This window comes from Beta vulgaris, chromosome 6 (assembly GCF_026745355.1).
Source record: "Beta vulgaris subsp. vulgaris cultivar EL10 chromosome 6, EL10.2, whole genome shotgun sequence".
Lineage (NCBI taxonomy): Eukaryota > Viridiplantae > Streptophyta > Magnoliopsida > Caryophyllales > Amaranthaceae > Beta > Beta vulgaris.
Genome location: NC_079207.1, coordinates 8,862,212 through 8,878,600, shown reverse-complemented (window position 1 = coordinate 8,878,600; position 16,389 = coordinate 8,862,212). Strand labels below are relative to the sequence as shown.

Sequence of the window (16,389 nt, the reverse complement as noted above, 5' to 3'; positions counted from 1 at the left end):
TACATCATGGTGTACCGTGTACATATAGTATCACTTCTTATTAACATGTTCATTTCACACATGACTGTACGTCTGTGCCTACACATTTATGTGTGTGCACAAGGTACATAACATCTTTGACCACTAATATATGTAATTATGCATTAATAAAAAAATTAATAATATGAACATGCACATTGAAATAGATAATAAGAACGTAACTTATGTGACTATATTTTTTTTTATCATAATTTATGATATATAATATGGTCAAGGTTAAGAAATTTTGGTTAAGCTCACTGTGGACAAAAGAAGTAATTTGTTTTTTTTTTTTTTATATTAAACTAAAAGTTCAAAAATCATGTTTCTCTATCAAAACTTCAATCATAAAGTTCCTGTTAGAAAATTACAATACGAACAAATTTCAATTTTGTCAATGTTTTGCCGATGGAATTTTTATGAAATATTCCATTGAGAATACCGTACCTATTATTAAGCATAAATTTAGTATTGCTTCTAAGCACATAGTTTAGATCAGCTTTTAATAATATAAGAAAAAAGAATACTTACACGAGGGTAGTCTAATACATAAATAGTTTGGCTTACATAATATTGTCTTTTATTTAGTTAAACTAAAAGAATCTTTAACATTAAGATTGAGGTTCGATTTCCATTAGAGGCACTTCTGAATAGGATTTTCCTTAATCGTCCCTCACTCTCAAAATATCTGCATGCAAATTCAAACCAGGTTAACTTGCGAGAAAATCAAATCCGATATAACCTTCATCTTAACATGGGGTCGCGAATGGGAAGAAATATATTGTCTTGTATTTATTGACTAAAATTCGTACCTCTTTATTTTTTGTCAAATCCTCTAACTTATATTGCGTGAGAATAAGAAATGTCACCAATTTTCTTGAGTATGTGAGCTGTCACGCGGAAACTAATATCTGGATGACATAATTTGCAAAAGTTTCACCACCAAAACAATTCTAAAGTGAAAAAAAAGGGGAGAGGGGGAGAAAATAAAGGAGTTGTGCTCTTAAAAACACATCACACGTGCACTAACATAAACAATCAATTATTAGAGGGAGATTGAATTTAGGGACAATGCTACGTCTATTTCGTGAGTAATTAAACCACTAGAAATAAAAACTTAAAAAGCTAAAATGATGAGTTGGATCCCACAATTTATTTGTGGGTTATATTATATGCAACCCTTAAAAACATTGCTTAAAATGAAAATTAATTGTCAATTTACGATAAAAGTATGCATTAATCTACGTAATAAATGATCGGTTAATGCTTGTTTTTTCCATTTTCAGCTTTTTATATACCACCCTTAGAACTGCATTTCACTTTTCCTTTTATTTATTTCCGATTTACAGTGAATTGTTGATCAAGTGGATAAATAAAAGTTTTTGCCGAATTTTAGGGGTAAAGAAGATTAAAGGGGAAGGTATGGACTTTTTTTTTTATGGACTTTAGAGAGTCGTTGATTAGTTTTGGATTACATAAAATACGTGATTACTACTTTTTTTACACTAATTTAGTACGGCGAATTTAAGCGGAGTTTGTTAGGGAAGGTGGTGGACATGTAGAGACACGAGTAGGATAATCCGGAGTTTTTAAAGTTAATGGGCTAATCATCAACATGTTCGTCCTTGTTCAAAAATTCCATCCACATTCAACAAACTTTTAGGGTTTTATGTCAATTATATCATACATTCGGAAGTACTATGTAGTGCTGATTTGTGTTCATTGTGTATTTGTAGAGTTCCAAATGAGTAAAAAATTATATTTATAAATATATGGTACACTCGGATATACTGTGTAGGTTTTGAAGGTGTTATTTGTTTGAAATTATCATTTTACAAGTAGGAAATTCTAGAGTATTAAGGACCCTTGAGTCCTTGGTATGGCTTCCTATCTTTCACATGGGGATCAAGGTTCAAATCTTGGTGAAAGCAAAAATTTCAATATTGTTGGGGTTGGGAAGGGGGGATTTGAGCTTGTTGGACATCTGAGTGAGTGACCATGTGCAAAAGCAGCCCACAAAAAAATCATCTTACCACGGATTCTCGAAAGAGGGCCGGAAAAAATTAGGAAATTCTAGAGTTCCTTGTAGTTGCAGCGTTGTAGATTGTATATATATATATATGTTAGTTTAATTTCATGTATAGATGCTTCGTTTCAATTAAATTGAGTTCATGTTAATTTGGTTTCACGAGTTAGATTTAATTATATACGTCGGTTTGGTTTATATTTAACTATCAATGACCTTATTATGAAATAATATTTGGACTCCTTTTACCATATATCCTTAGGTAATTTTGTGTTTCATAATATACACTTCAACTTTTTAAAATTCACCATATATCCCTCAGTTCTCTAAAATTCACCATATGCTATTTCAATAAAATTCACGAAATGCCCTTAATGCTAACGGTGTTAAGTTTTCGTTAGTCATTAGCCTATTGCTGAAAATTTATGATATATGGTTCAGCGTTAAAGGGGTGAATTAGGGTTAATGACTAATGAAAACTAAACAACGTTAATCATTAAGGGCATTTTGTGAATTTTATTGAAATAGTAAAGGTACATGCCCTACCTGGTGCATTATTTTAAAAGCAGGGATGCCCCATGAATTTTGAAAAACTACAAGGATACCTGGTGAAAAAATCGTATGATTAATAAAATTTCTAGATTGACAAGTCCTTTTTTTGATAAATATGTATGTGATAAATTCATAAGTATAGGTGAAATTTGAAAACATTGAATATATATGGTGAATAAAAAAATTTATCGGAAGTATATAATGAAAAATAATCAATATATCTACCAAAAAATATATGTCAATAGTTTGATGGTTATGTTGGTGGAAAAGCATGGTTGTGGGCCTTGTGGGGTCAATAGGCCTTTCATTTGGTCATCTTTGTTTTTAGCAAAGTCAAGTACAAAATTTTTAGAGAAAGAGAGAGAGGGAGATAAGAACCAAAAATCAATGATGCCACACGAGAGATGACATTGGACATTTGAGGGTTTGAGCCTTTCAATTAGGCCCTACCCCAAAAAATAATTACTTTACTTATGACTTGTGAGAGTGAAAGAAGAAGGTTTTGCCTTTTAGCTTGCACATAATTTGGGCTTTTTTTGCCAACTTTTTGTAGTATTTTCCAACAATGATTTTCCTTCTCTTCCTAACTCCATTTCATGTTTCGCAATTGGCAGCCAACAACAATCAACAAATGTGATTATGGGTCTACCACAATATTATAAATTTTTTACACAAATGTGATTATGGGTCTACCACAATATTATAGATTTTTTTTTGTTTTTTTAAGAAAAAAATATTATAATTTTAATTAGGAAAAATTATTTTTGAATAAGTCAACTTTTGCATAATCTTCTCGATCATTTTAAGTCTACATTTTGATTATCCGTGATTGAGTTAGGCTTGTATGTGTGTTTTGTTCTATTGAGCTAACCTATGTGTGACTTGTTTAGTAGGTTATTTATGATACGTGTTACAATGTCCCATCCTACCCTTGCCTCCCTCACCTGTTTTAGAAGAAGGGACATTGTAACACGTATCATAAATAACCTACTAAACAAGTGATCAGTCTGATCACAAACAAGTTAAAACTCAATAGAAGAAAACAAACATACAAGTCTAACTCAATCATGAATAATCAAAAGGTAGACTTAAAATTAGAAGACTGCGCAAATGTTGATTTTTTTAAAATAATTTTTTCTTTCAATAATAATAATAATAATAATAATAATTATTATTATTATTATTATTATTATTATTATTATTATTATTATTATTATTATTATTATTATTATTATTATTATTATTATTATTATTATTATATTATTATTATTATTATTATTATTATTATTATTATTATTATTATTATTATTATTATTATTATTATTATTATTATTATTATTATTATTATTATGTTCTTGAAATGATTAGTTGGGAGGGCCCATATGTCTTGGAGAATTCATGTTTTGTTCTTGAGACATTGTCTCCAAGCCCAGCCTGTTTTCAGGTTTTCACAACTCTCCTTCCCTCATTTTGGCCTATGATATACCTTTTTTTTTTAATTGTTGCATTTTGTTATGACACTGACACTATTTATCAACCAAATTTGTTAAGTAAGATCTTATTAGATTTTTCTCGATACAAGGATTCCAAAATATCAATTTTTTATTATTTTTACTTACCCACATTAGAGATACTGGACATAACTACATCTACCTACTAGGTAGATTACCCATCCTTAATAGATCATCAAATAGTAAATGTTAAGATAGATCGTACCATACGTTAAATTTTATAGATAATGAGTAATCTACGTAGTTCTATATATATATATGATTGTAGACTAATTTTCAGGTATAGTCTCTCACTATCATCATCTCATCGAGTTGTTATTTGTCATTTCTCTTTATTAAGTTTATGCAGAAAACGAAGTTGTACTCAATCCTTTGAAGTGAATGAAATGATCCATTCTTAGAAGTATCTTGTCGCAATAACTGTTATAAGCTACGACATCTTTTCTCATTCTCCAACAGCACCTTAGGAATATCTGCCCTAGACGCCTAGTCTATACACACATGAGAAACTTACGGTATTAACTGCTATCTCTGTTTTTTTAGTTGCAACGATTAAACATTTTCCCTCTCTACTTTATGTCAAATCGTTGTAACTAAAAAAAGCAGAGGTAGTATTATGTGATGGTAAAAAAATTAACCATAAGTTCAATCTACTTCTTCCATTTAGAAATAGTTGCATCGTTTCATGTTTTCAAGTTTGCCGATACATGGTTTCAAACGTTAATATCTTCAATTATCAATGAGTAAAAATTATAAAAAGTTAATATTAAAAAAAAATATTGAGACGAATCTAACAAGATCCTATATGATTATGCTTTTCCTAAAATATAAATCACCAAAGATAATCAAAGTATAAGATGTGAATAGTAAACATTATGTAAATGATGCAACTATTTCTAAACGGTGAAAGTATATTATAATCATCATGAAATATATTTGTTAATCAAAGAAATATATACTACTTTCTCCGTTCCATATTATAGTGCCTACTTCATTTTTGGTGGGTCAAACTTTAAAATCTTTAACCGAATATTCTCATTTGTATATATAAAAAAACATATTCATGGGGGATCTTTTTTACGTTTTAGGGACCATATAAAAAAGAAACAAGCATTATGGAACGGAGATAGTATATTTTTAAAAATCATCTGAAGGACATGCTAAAATGTTTATGAGATTTTTCAGTGACTAAACCAATAAATATTGAGCTTTGAACTAAAAAAAAAGAGAGTTCATCATTAACCATAATAGTGACTTAACATAGACTTGAGGAATAGGAATAAAATGTTCACTTATCAATTATCATAAAATATATGAACCAATAACAAAATTTAAAATAATACAATCTGACAAAATTACTTAGAATACTGCTACTGCTACTGCTATATTTGTGAAGGTATAAATGTGCACATTGAAACAGTAAAATGGACCACAAGTATTTGTGATAATTATCATCTTCCTCTAAACGACATTTCCTTCATCCACTACATACTCGCATTTACTACTAAGAAAATGGCAGGTCCATCTCCTAATAGTAGTAGTACTATTATCATACCCTACCACTTTTAATTGAGAAAATACATGGTCATGTACATTTGAGTTTCCTCATAAATGCAAATTCTCAAAGGATCTTTAATACTCATAATAATATTAATAATAATGGCCCAAATTTTATAGGAGAGTTCCATAACATTTCCCCCCTCTATATAATTATAAGCACATCAGTATCAACACCAGCATCAGTATTGTTTTATGTTTGGTTGTATTAGCGTTAGGCTGTACTTCTATTTTTACTTAATGCAAATTTTTCCAATGTCAAAAAAGAAAAGAAAATGATCCCATGCCTTTAGAAGTACTCTAGGTTAAAAGTTGTCAATGGGTTAGGTCAACTCGAGCCTATCCATCCAAGTATAGGACCCGAGTCACTTGGGTCATGTGCAGTATCTAAACTCGACTCAAGATTCAAGAAGTACTCGAATCGGACCAGTAATGGGGTTGAGCTATTAGCCCAAATTCTTTAGTTCGACCCAATTAACATAATTAATTTGAGCTAAATTTGGATAGAGAATAGATGTCATTCTTATACCCACTCAGACTTGGTGCCCAAGCAGCCCAACTCTAACCAGTTTGTGCTCAGAGTATAGTGGTAAGTATATCCGATTTTGGGACCAAAAAAGTGGAAGATGGGACATGATTGGTTTTTGGTTTCAGTTCTCATGTTCTTGGAATCATTTACCTATTGGGTACATGTTGAAATCGGTTTCGTAAACGAGTACCCACTAGATCCGACCCGATAACTATGTATCATATCAGTAGTTTAATTATTTAATATACTATTATAACTGTATGTATATATAGATATATGAGATATGTAAAAGAGATCAATATATACCCAATCAACTAAAGTGAGATTTTCATAAAATGTAAGTAATTAATGAGATTTTGTGGTCATTTGGTAAAAAATTGTGTGAGAGCAGAAAGATTGGAATCGATATTGGATTTGGTGAGATTTTAGTAATTAATGAGATGTGCAGTATCTAAACTCTTCAGAGTAGTTTTTAGAGAGTTTGAAATGGTTCAAAAAATTTGACAAGTATGTTGTTCTACTCAACTGTTAATATAAATATATAATGATGCACCTTTTTGCAGAAAGCCCTAGGGCACCAACCATGCACAATTTGTTCCAAGAGCACCATTCTAGGTGCACGATATATATATGTTGCGTAGAAGAATTTGACATATACAACCTTAAATTGTGTTCTATACCATCATTCTAGGTACTTTGTACTGCCTTCGTGACTCATATGGATAAAAAAATAGTACTACTGCACAGTAAATAGAGCCGTAGATGGTTTGATGGACCAATTTAATGTACTAGTCCACTTTAACCAAAGTGACAAAAAAAATATTGACATATGTTTGGCTACATTACACATGACATGGACAGTAACTACAAGGTAAATGTAATTCATCACCAGAATTGAAGACAAGCAAAAAGACATTTGATTAGTTTTGAAACCGAAAGGAAATTAAACTAGGGCGTTCTAATTAATCGGCGAAAAAATACTAATCAGTTTAAAGAAAATCAATAGACAAAATAATGGAGGTATTCATGCTATATATCTTGGTGTTCACTCTATAGTCTACAGTATAACGAACAAAATAAGTTGACTATAACAAAAAAATAATACTATTCAAATAGATGGGAAATTCTCAAAGAATTGTTTTTCATCAGCTATTTTCTCAAGTGTACCACATTTATTTGTTTCCTTAATCTCTGTATAAATCTATACCTTCTCACTTGGCTCATCAGATTTGGCCCCTAACAACTTGTCAAGATCTTGTGACTCGGCATCAGAGACCGGAGGAGACCAGCGCTCTTTGCCTCCAGGCTTGGATGAAGCATTGCCATACCACATCATTCCAAAGATGGCAATAATCATACCCAAAACAACATGCCAGTTGAGACCATCTTTTCCGAAGAAAGCGAATCCCATGACCAACACAAAAATAGTCTTCATGTGGCCGAGCACTTGGAAGGTCACGGCTGAAAATCTACCAATGCAGATGAACTGGCTGAGGTTGGTGCCTATTGCTATGGTGCAGGAGAGAATTATGAAGAACTGCACAAACAAGCCACCAACTTAATTAGTAAAGGATAACAGAGAGCAGTGGAAATTTGTATATTTTCAAGAGATCACTAGAAGAGAGGTTGATCAAATTACTTATTCAAATATTACAAGTATCTTCAAATTAACACTAAGAGAGGTTGGTTGGCGGAAACAGCTTCGACAAAAAATGATTTACCCAATTTTCTTTGTTGGGTTTGTACGGCGGATGATATTTCTCCAAATGGTGGAAAATAGTACTCCCAATAACATTTTCCATCCTTAAAGGAGCGCTACTTTCTCCTCCATCTTCTTCACCTTTCTCCCACCATCCTCCCCATTATTCTTTCGTTTCTTTCTAACATTTCACCCAAGGAACCAAAAAAAAGGAAAACTAATCTATGATTGCATTCTCCCCTGGAAAATGTTTCGTCCAACCAAACGAAACCTAAAAGATAACGATGTATCAAGACTCGTCACAGACACGAGACACACGAGATAGATAAGTTTTTGGAAAAACAAGTATTATGTGAAGTTGTGAACTAAATCAGAATTTTAGTTTTAACAGAACCGTCATAGTGAAAAAATACTACAAAAACATCCATGAAAACAACACAAGATACTTACCAAAGACACTGAAGTGTATGCATAAGCATCAACTCTTAGGCCTGTCAGCCAATAGTCGACAAACGGCCCGACAAGTAGCAGTGAAGCAGCCTGCACCGGAGCAGTACGGCCCAATAGATTGAAAGAACCAATAGAATACTTGCGTTGTAGATGATGTACATACTGCAGAAGAATTGTAAGAAAGAATGTGAGAACATGCAAAACAAACCAAAAACTACGACAAATTCCAGTGCCGCAGGAGAGTTCAAGTGGAAGATCGCATGGGAACTGAAGAGAGACGTATATGGAATGATATCAAACACATAAAGAGAAATTATGATGCCAAAAGCTGAAACGGAGATTAAACTTACCAAATCTGAAAGAACCTTCAAAAGGTCTATTTTTTACTTTTAAAAAGAAGAAAATCTATCAGCAAACTTAAGTACAGAAGACCAAAGAGTGCAGAAAAAGCATGCATCTAGTTCTCCCCAGCCAATGTGGAAGTATCTTGCACTGGCTGATGTTGTACATTACTCATTCACTCAAGTAACAGATGACAAATTTGACAATCACAAACATAGTGCAACAGAAACCAAACTTAAGGGGAAAAAAGCAAAGAAGCCGCTTCAATATTACAGTAACCTCTAAGATTTTAGGTTCTTTAAGAACTAACATCAATCTTTTAAGAACCAGAAACAGCAGTATCAGCTATTAGTGTTTCTCTCAGTTTAGAAAATTGACCAGATTAGTATATGTACAACTTTTTTTAGAGAAAATTACCAAACTTTTACATACTAAATCTGTTCTCGTAGCTAAAAATGGCATGGCTACATCGCCAAATAGACCTAATATGCTTATAATCCAACAAAGTCAACTAGAGAAGACAAGTCCAACCACTGCCAAAAATACTTAAGACATCAAGCAAAAACAAGGAAGAATCTGAAATTTTCAGAACTTACATATTGTTGAAGAGCAGTACTCCATACAGCCACCAGAGCAGAAATGAAACCCTTGGCATTCACGCTTAAGTCTGTGACGGTGCAGACTGCAACCCCCAGCAGGACTAGTACAATGCTGAGCTTTGTATCCCTGGAGTATCGCACGCTGTCAAATACCACTTCAAGAAGACAGGATACTGGAATCATACTCAGTTTTGCAATCTGAAAGGCAGATGAGGCAAACACATTACTATAAGGTGCTAAAGTAAACAAAGAATTATGTTCCATAAAAAAACAAAAAAAAACAAAAGACAGAAAAGAACCTTTACTGACCTGATAAAATCCCACAGAATTCCACATCAGACTCACGTTCATTCCAACAATGGAGAAGTTTGCAAAGATAACAAACTTCAGTATTTCCGAGAATGGCAACTTTGTTGGCTGGATAAATCCCAGCCAACGGAGAGTAAAAGTCATAAGAGTGGTTGTTGCAAAATGGAGACCAGTCAATGTTGTAGCTGCAGTTCATCGGAGAAGAGTCCACCATAAGTACATTTGAAGAATGAGACATATTACAGCACCACTAATACTTCATGAAAATTTCAAGCAGATATATTAAAGTACATATCATACAGACCACACAGTGAAAGTAATGCAATTAAATAGCATTATCGAACTTTCCAAATCCATGACATGCATGAGAGAGTTAGGAGTCAACCTAATCCAAACGGCAATAAGTTGGCTCATCCGCCAAGATTATACGTTGATTTTCTCCTCTTTACTAAAGTAGGAGAAACTGATCTTGCACATAGGTTTGTCCCCACTTCCCCCTACAATGGGAGTCACTCTTTTACTTAAGCCACTCTGGAGACGTTGTTACAGTACTTGATAATATTATCTTAAGGAACTCTGAGATGTAACATATATGTCGATTTTACAAGAAATAAGAAGGCTCAGACACATACCATCCCACATTTGATGTCATTACCTAACTCCTATCTCCTTGGTTCCTCCCACTGCTCCCTTAAACTTTAATCCACCTCTTAAATTTTGCCACAAATGGAGGTACTTAACTTGTTTACCAGTTTGATACAACATTATATAACAAAGCAATAATGAAATTATTATTACAAAACATCAATATACTGATTGTCATCCATTTTAGTTATGCTTTCTTTGTCTGAACATTTCTATAAGTAATAAAGTATCCATCAGGCAGCAGTTCCGTTCAGTTTCAAGACCTAGATCGATTGCGATTTCTGGTGGTTACTGCTTAACCTAACCTAACCTAACCCACCCCTCTATTCACTATGTTATGGAAATTAAATATATAATAGAATATCATATTTTATAGCTCTTGCTTTGTGAAAACAAGTACATTCATTTAATGTGCCAGATCGGAAACTGAGGAAGAATATATTTGAACAAATACATCTCTAGACTCTTCACACTAAATCAGATGTAGTCTTTGAAGCCCACACTGACAACGGAAGCCCCGTCAATAACAGCTTATTGCCAATTTCCTTATCTGAAGGCTGACCATAACATATCAGCAATTATTGCTAGCAAATGAAGGGTTTTACTTAGTAGGAATAATACATTAAAACAGAGCCTTGTCCAAGGTAGTTCAATTGTTGGCTAACTTAATGCTCCTTTAAAGTTCAAGACTTATGCAGCTCTGCCCAATACCATGCACCTGCACCATTCTCAATTGACCTATGATCTGTCTTAAAGGGAATACCTTTCTGGTTCTGTGGTGCATGGAGCTTTTTCAGTATGGAAAATCCTCTTAGGCCTACACCACAGTAACGGTGGCTACTGGCTCATCACCAGAATCAGCATTGTCCTGAAGACCTGAACCCTTTGCTTCCCTTACCACTCAAGTCTCAACCTTCACCAACTTTTCACCACCACAAGTACCTGTTTCACACCCTAGTCTTAAACATTCTCCATACCAACACCCTTCCATCGCGAAACTATTCCCTCAGGGGTTTAATTTGGATGGACTAAATTAATCTTTTCAAGTGCCCAGATTTCCAACTTCATATCTAGTCTACATTTCCAAGAAACCAAATCAATCTAGTCCAATATCCATTTAGTTCCATGGAACCTAATTTCAAGTCCAATCAAAAGCAATTCAAACTTGAAGTCCGTTGCTTTTGGCTACAACATGACTATTCCAACCCTATGATAATCGGCAACCCATACTTAGATTTAGAATTGAAAGACGCACGTATACAATTAGGTATAATTTTATAGAGATCATTTTCCGACACCAAAAAAAAATCAATATCCTAGCCTCTGTAATCTTGTGAATGTTTAAGCGTTTTATTTAAGTTTTAATTTTGGACTCACAAAATGCAGACTTTAGACTTCACATAATAGAGTCAAAGTTCAGTCCGAAGATTCAATCCAACCTTCGCGAAGTCAAAGTCCACATTAGCAAATTTACACTTGATCGAAGACTTGGTCCTGGATTTTATTATAATAACTAACACCTCTATCCAGAACTAGAAAAAGTATCCCCCAATAGCAACATGCTGATTCCCAAGTTAAGTGAAGAGTTACCCCTTTTGATGCTTGCATAGAAAAAAGAGGTTCACAAAGGATAACACATATGATCAGGACTCTTTTGATACCACTTGCTAAAAAATTTCCTTTCAAAGACATTACATTATCATAGATCTCACGTCTTTGGTAGCTACATTTGAAACTCCTAAGCCTCTTATATGAGGGTAAACAATAACTGAAATATATACAAGTGAGATACTAAATGCAACATAGGAGTAGGATTTGTATGAAAAGGTATCACCATTAGAATTCCCTGGAGACCATCATTTAGAATAATGTGGAAGACATTAACTGCAAATTTATATCCTTTATTAAGTCACATCTGATATTATTGTAGGGGTTATACCCATGAGGCGCTGATCACATTAGAAACAATCTGAAATTCAACTAACAATTGACTTATTAAATATAATCAGAGAAAAAAACTAGAGATCAAACGATTTGTATCATTAACAAAACAAAGTATGCTAGCAGGGTACTCATAAAAGAAAGAATAGCAAATTATGAGAACTTACCAAAAGTAAAACCATAGTTTGCCATTAAAGCCTTGTTAACAATGATGATCCCCACCGAAGTGACGATATTGAACAACCATGCCCCCATATCGAGAGCAGCTTTCCTATCACCCTTATTTGAGGAAGTCATATTGGAAGTCGTCACTACAAAAACCTTGTTACCACTCTAGAGCCGGCTACCTTGACCGGAAAACCGCCCCTGAGAGGTAATCCAGACGCTAACTGCAAATCCTCCTGTACACTATTCTAGTATTAGATACAATATCTTGCAAGATCTAAGTAAGCTCTAAATACTACAATAAGTTACAATGTGAGAAACTCGAAAACACAATTTTTATGCCACCCCTAATCAGTATAGAAACAAAACACACTCACAACTCACAACTCACAACTCACAACTCACAACTCACAGCTCATAGATGTGAAATATGATGATGCAAAACAATTCAATTTGTTATTTGATTCAACATTGACAAGAGTTGACTAGTCAAAAAACAACCACCTTTGAACTATTACCAGAAATCTGTTGATGATTTATTCTTCATCATATATTCAATGAAGAACAATAATAAAAACAAGTCTTCTCTTATTGTCTTAGTGGAAAAGGGCCCTCCACCAAATTAATATTAACAATTATGGAAAAAGACCAAATAAAATACCTTAGAAACTGGATCTTACATTACTCTTCATAATTAAATATAATTTAATCCATCATTGATTCAAGTTCATATAGAATATTTTCACAAGAAGCAACCCTTTTCCTTTTCATGTATGTCAGAATTTATATATATTTAATTCCACCATAACATGGCACAACCAGAAAACAACTTATTTTAGAACCATCATGCTGGAAACATACATAGCAGTCAGAATTTTGTCCTTTTATTCATCCCCATTTTAAATTTTTTTAAAAAAATTGAATTTTTATCAGTATCAAACAGTGAAATTTCCCTTCTTATCTGTGTAAAATAAATTACATCCCAATAATTGTAATCCAAAATACATATTAAAAAAACCCAATAGAAGTCAATTTATTACATAAAAAAATCTAAACTTTTTTCAGCAAAAAATACAATTTTCCTTCTACCTGTGCAGTACAAATTGATACTAAAAAAAACCCATTAAAAGAATGAACAATAAACAGTATATCAAGTACAAAATTCAACAAACAAACAAACAAACAAAAAAATTGAACAATTTGAAAGCAAAACATACCTGAATAACTGGGAAAAATCAACCAAATTTGACTAAAAAAGAATGAAAAGACTAAAGAAGTAAACAGTAAAAGTTGGGTTGAGTTGAAGAAGAAAGAACGTAAAGGAGCGCGAAAAAAACTCGCAGAAGAGAGAGAAAGAAGACAACAATGGAAATTCTGTAATTATATATAAAATTAGAGGGTTTCGTAATCGCCATTAAAGTTGGATAGAAAGAGACGTAGATTCAAAGAGAGTGAGAAGAGGCACAAGTTTTGTGTTTTCATGGTAATTTTGCACAATTGGAGTTTTAACTTTATGTTTTTTGTTTTTTTGGGTTTATTACAAGTTTATATGGGTTTAAGAATTGTATTTTAGTGGGAATCAACTAACCAAATTGTAATTTTGGTAGGATTATAATTCTAGTAGGTTTTGTAAATTATTTTATGTTAGTACCTTCGTTTTTTAAAATTGTTATGTTTTGATGTTTTATACTATTTACAAATTTTACTTGGACTATCGTTTGACTTGTGATTTACACGTGAATACAAATATAGTCATGTGGAATCTTGTTAGATTCATCTTCACATGTATTATATTAATAATACCTTTTATAATTTTTACAAATACAAAGCTAGAGATATATGTTCTCAAATGGTGTATTGCCATTCATAAAAAGTATAAGGTTAATAATTTTAAAAATCGGAGAAAGTGTATGTTTATTTGGGGATTAGAGTGATAAATTACAAATCAATTTGATGTACTCCCTTCGTCCTATAATATAAGTATTGATTCTGTTTTTTATACGGAAATTAAGGTAAAGTTGAATAAAAAGATTCATTCTTACTAGGAAACACTTACATTGTTTTTTCTTTTCAACAAAAAATAAAAACTAAATAACATTAATATTGCATGATTTTACGTGTAGAAGAGTTAAATGGGGTAAAAAAAAATATCATTAATAATAGTGCATTAAAAGCTGAAATTCTTAGGACTTTTAGAAATTAAATTATTTTCATGAACGTATTTTGGGCATAATTATTAATTAAAAATGAAAATAGAACTTATATTTCGAAATAGTTTAAAAGAAAAGGAGACTTATATTATAGTACGGAGAGAGTGTGTAATTTTTTATTCACCAAACCAAAAGTTGTGGCAAGTTTTAGGGTGGGGGTTCATAAAAGCATATTCCTTTGCTTTCATTATTAGTTATCAAGATATTAAGTCAAATAACCATGTGGGGTAGAGCATAAAGGAGCTTATGATGCAAGTTTAGGTTTTAATACTTTAAAGATCATTTTCATATTTGATTTTGGTATCAAATGCTGAGAGAGTTATGGTGGAATTGAAGGGTGGATTTTTGGGGAGTTGCCACTATATATGGATATGCCTAAATTTTGGTGAGGTTTCATATAGCCTTAATTTTCAATGAGTGTTTAATTAACTTGTTTGTTGGCATGGAATTTAAAGACCTTTTGAATTTAAGCACCTACATATGAAATTGATTGTGGATATTTTTGGTTGAGTGTTGAAAATTGTAGGACATAATCAACCATGCTCTTGAATTATTGTAGATTAGTGTTAGTAAGTACCACACTCTAAGCCAATTATTAATTCTCCCTTAAATAAGGCTACAAACTTGTATTATTGGTGAAATTTTTACCTTAATTTTTTCATAATCTTCACGAACTTTTATTGTTAATCTTTTTATTGTTATACGCTCATGTGTAAATCAAATCTACATAATAGTAAATAATATGTATGTCATTGTTTATATATATATATATATATATATATATATATATATATATATATATTATTATATATATAAATATATATATATATATATATATATATATATATATATCTTATTATTTTTGAAATAAATCTTGAGCATACTTCAATGAGAAATTATATATATTTTGAATTTCGTAGCGAGAGTAATATCCGATTCTAATAGTATAATATTTTTAGTTATTTACTCAAAATCAAACTAGAGTTTTTCTTATCCAAAACTTGATGTGTGTATATATCTTTGCATAATTCTATTATTATTTTTTATTTCAAAATTATGACATGACAATATATTATTAGTCTTTTACATTGACTTGATCATCTTCCAAATTTGTCTAATAATTATTTTTATACTTCTTACACATTAATTAATTCATATAAACTCGTTAAACTCATATCCACCAACATATCCACCAACCCCCTTACATAAACACACAATCACATGCATGTAAGCTCACACATACTTTGAATGGTATCTAACCTTCTGAATTATACTCCATTACCTAAATTTACTTCAATATCATCCAAGCAATTAATGAAAAAATTAGGAGAAGAAGGATTCTTTTCAATCAGACTCTTATGGAATTAGCATATTATATACTTGTCAACGAGTTGAAGCTTAGGTGAACGAAGTACATGCAATATTTAGATTTTTTATATCACCTGTTATAGTACAAAATCATGGACATTATGTATAACATTCAGTTTCACGTATGACTATTTTTCCTCAATTTTTTCATGGGTTATAAATTATTAACGGGAATAATTAAATGTAGAATATTAAAATCAATCTTCATATATATATATATATATATAAACCACCTAAAATCACATGCGTATAAATGACGAATCAATCAGCAAATTAAAAGTATACCTGCTTCGAATAAGCCTTCTCTACCGTTATCCACACAACAAAGATGAAAGATCAAATATTTCCTTCTACTTTGCTAAAACAACAAACATAAGAACAATTCTCTATATTTCGAAAGAAAACTTAGAATTTGATAATGAAGAAAAACACTAAGAATTCTCTTCTTTATATAGAGCTTTTTTATTA

The 16,389-nt window shown here is 31.8% G+C and overlaps 1 protein-coding gene across 3 annotated transcripts; it reads right to left on the bottom strand.

Annotated features, from left to right (window-relative positions):
- Positions 1-7,196: 7,196 nt before the first annotated feature.
- LOC104895494 (UDP-rhamnose/UDP-galactose transporter 4) lies at positions 7,197-13,871 on the bottom strand. Of its 3 annotated transcripts, none has more exons than XM_057395649.1 (6): positions 13,561-13,871; positions 12,346-12,586; positions 9,593-9,777; positions 9,281-9,481; positions 8,343-8,504; positions 7,197-7,730 (listed from the first exon to the last, which is right to left on the bottom strand). In XM_057395649.1, the coding sequence occupies exons 2-6, from the start codon at positions 12,473-12,475 to the stop codon at positions 7,395-7,397; spliced, it is 1,014 nt and encodes a 337-aa protein (XP_057251632.1). In that variant the 5' UTR covers positions 12,476-12,586; positions 13,561-13,871; the 3' UTR covers positions 7,197-7,394. The 3 variants fall into 3 exon arrangements, with proteins under 3 accessions (XP_057251632.1, XP_010680323.1, XP_010680322.1); XM_010682021.4 differs by having other exon boundaries at positions 12,346-12,579; XM_010682020.4 differs by lacking the exon at positions 13,561-13,871 and adding an exon at positions 12,848-12,926 and having other exon boundaries at positions 12,346-12,579.
- Between the last annotated feature and the right edge of the window lie 2,518 nt (positions 13,872-16,389).

Coding starts and splice junctions, on each gene's coding strand:
- LOC104895494 (XM_057395649.1), bottom strand. CDS start 12,475: ATGACTTCCTCAAATAAGGGTGATAGGAAAGCTGCTCTCGATATGGGG. Junction 9,482..9,592: donor ATTCTGTGGGATTTTATCAG/GTCAGTAAAGGT, acceptor TCTGCCTTTCAG/ATTGCAAAACTGAGTATGAT. Junction 8,505..9,280: donor GTACTGCTCTTCAACAATAT/GTAAGTTCTGAA, acceptor ATTCTTCTGCAG/TATGTACATCATCTACAACG.